At 46.5% G+C, this 1,687-nt stretch overlaps 1 protein-coding gene and 1 non-coding gene across 2 annotated transcripts; one reads left to right on the top strand and one right to left on the bottom strand.

Annotated features, from left to right (window-relative positions):
• Window positions 1-222: 222 nt before the first annotated feature.
• On the bottom strand, window positions 223-296 carry B0P05DRAFT_t138. Its single transcript has one exon. It is a non-coding gene; the product is annotated as a tRNA-Val (tRNA).
• A 1,004-nt stretch (window positions 297-1,300) lies between these two features.
• Window positions 1,301-1,684, top strand: B0P05DRAFT_454044 (uncharacterized protein; the record flags this gene model as incomplete). Its single annotated transcript, XM_051573918.1, has 1 exon — window positions 1,301-1,684. A coding segment is annotated over one exon (384 nt), but the record flags the coding sequence as incomplete, so codon positions are not given.
• Between the last annotated feature and the right edge of the window lie 3 nt (window positions 1,685-1,687).

Genomic DNA, 1,687 nt, shown 5'->3' on the forward strand with positions numbered 1-1,687 from the left:
TGTAATGGTTTATTCAAGTTCAGGCATTTCTCTTAATTGCTCCTAATCTAACAAATCAATCCGTAGTCAAGAAGCTAACCCAAAACAATATTTTGACCGAAAAGAAAAAGTATAAATACCTCGACATTCTATAGCAATTGAAAGATAACATTTCTTGGAAAAAAAAAAAAAAAAAAAAAAAAAAAAAAAAAAAAGAAGTAAAAGCAAAGAAAAAAAAAATGATGATTTCTGGCGGACTCGAACCGCCGACCGTCTGCGTGTTAAGCAGACGTGATAACCAACTACACCAAGAAACCACCTTTTTCTCCGGTTTTTATTATTTTTTTCGAATTCACTTGCTGTTTTTGAAAAAATCTCTGCACCTGGCCTATTAAACCGCGTTTTTCTTTTTTTATTCCAACTTTGCATATTTTTACGCACATTTTGGTACCAAAAACGTCCCACTCCGACAACTCTAGCACATCCACTACCGCGATTCCCCTCATTTCGACATCGCAACAACATCATCTCGACATTAGATCGTCATCTACCAAGAACCAGTTACCAGACAAAGCCCAAACTTTGTCAGAACATCTTTCTTCAAGCACTAAAACTACTGGTAAAATTTTAACCCGATCCGGTAAGCGGTTATTTTCCTCTCTTTCTCCATCTCTGATCCCTGCTGACATGACGCGTACCCTGCTCCGATCTCGAGTTGATGACGTCAGCACCCTTCGAGATCAGCTCATCTCGATCTCGACAAAGACGTTGTCTTTGACTTTGGTGTTTCTGTTCCCCCTTCTTGCTCTGGTGTTGACTCTTTACCAGAAGTAGGTAATGTTGCTTTGCTCTCTCGGTCCTGTCCCTTCGGTTTCTTCTCTCTCTCCTTCTCCTCCTGCTTGGTTTGCTGCTTTTCAGGCCAAGTTTGAGCGCTATGGGAGCGCTTGGCCCAACTGGAGTCCTTGGTCGCTGAGAACTCTGCCCTCAAGAAGGAGCTGGCTGACGCCCGTTCCAGAATCTTGGAGCTTGAGTCCCAAGCTGGCTCATCTGCTGCCTCTCCCTTCGATGTGTCATGGAGATGATCAGGTTGCTGCTCCCTCTTCTTCTGTCTCGCCTTCTGCTGCTGGCTCCAAGTGGGCTCAAGTTGCCAAGAGAACCCTACGCCTGCGGAGGCCTTTGGTAAGTCCAAAAAGTCCGACTCTCCTCGGTTGCCAAGGCCAAACCCAAGGCTAGGATCACTCCTAAGCAACGTAAGGCCGCTGCTCGCATCTTTCTCGTCTCTTCTCCTGCTGCTACTGGTACTTGTGTAGACAGATCTCTTTATGAGTATGTCTACTTGCCAAACAAGTACCGTGACCGTCTCTCTGCCTTCCGCCGCAAGCTGCGACTGATCGGGTTGGATAACAGCCGTGTACTTGATGTGCACTATCCGGCTCGTAACGTCGTAGCCTTGCTGATCCATTCGGCCTATAAGGAGGATCTCCTGAAGGTCATGGCCAAGTACTCGCTTCCGGTCTTGACTGACTTTGATCCTTTCTCTGGGGCCAACGTGAAGGATCCTGCGTTTGCGTCTTTGGATGCTGATGCTCTCTCTGCCAAAGCACGCGAGTTGCAGCAAGCTCGTCTTGTCCGTGCTCTTGGCTATATCCGCGAACAAGTACGTAGACAGGTTGCCTACGACTTTGTTCGTCAAGGCTGGTTGTCGAAA

Source organism: Gilbertella persicaria (assembly GCF_025201335.1).
Source record: "Gilbertella persicaria strain CBS 190.32 chromosome Unknown B0P05scaffold_123, whole genome shotgun sequence".
In the NCBI taxonomy this organism is placed as follows: Eukaryota; Fungi; Mucoromycota; class Mucoromycetes; order Mucorales; family Choanephoraceae; genus Gilbertella; species Gilbertella persicaria.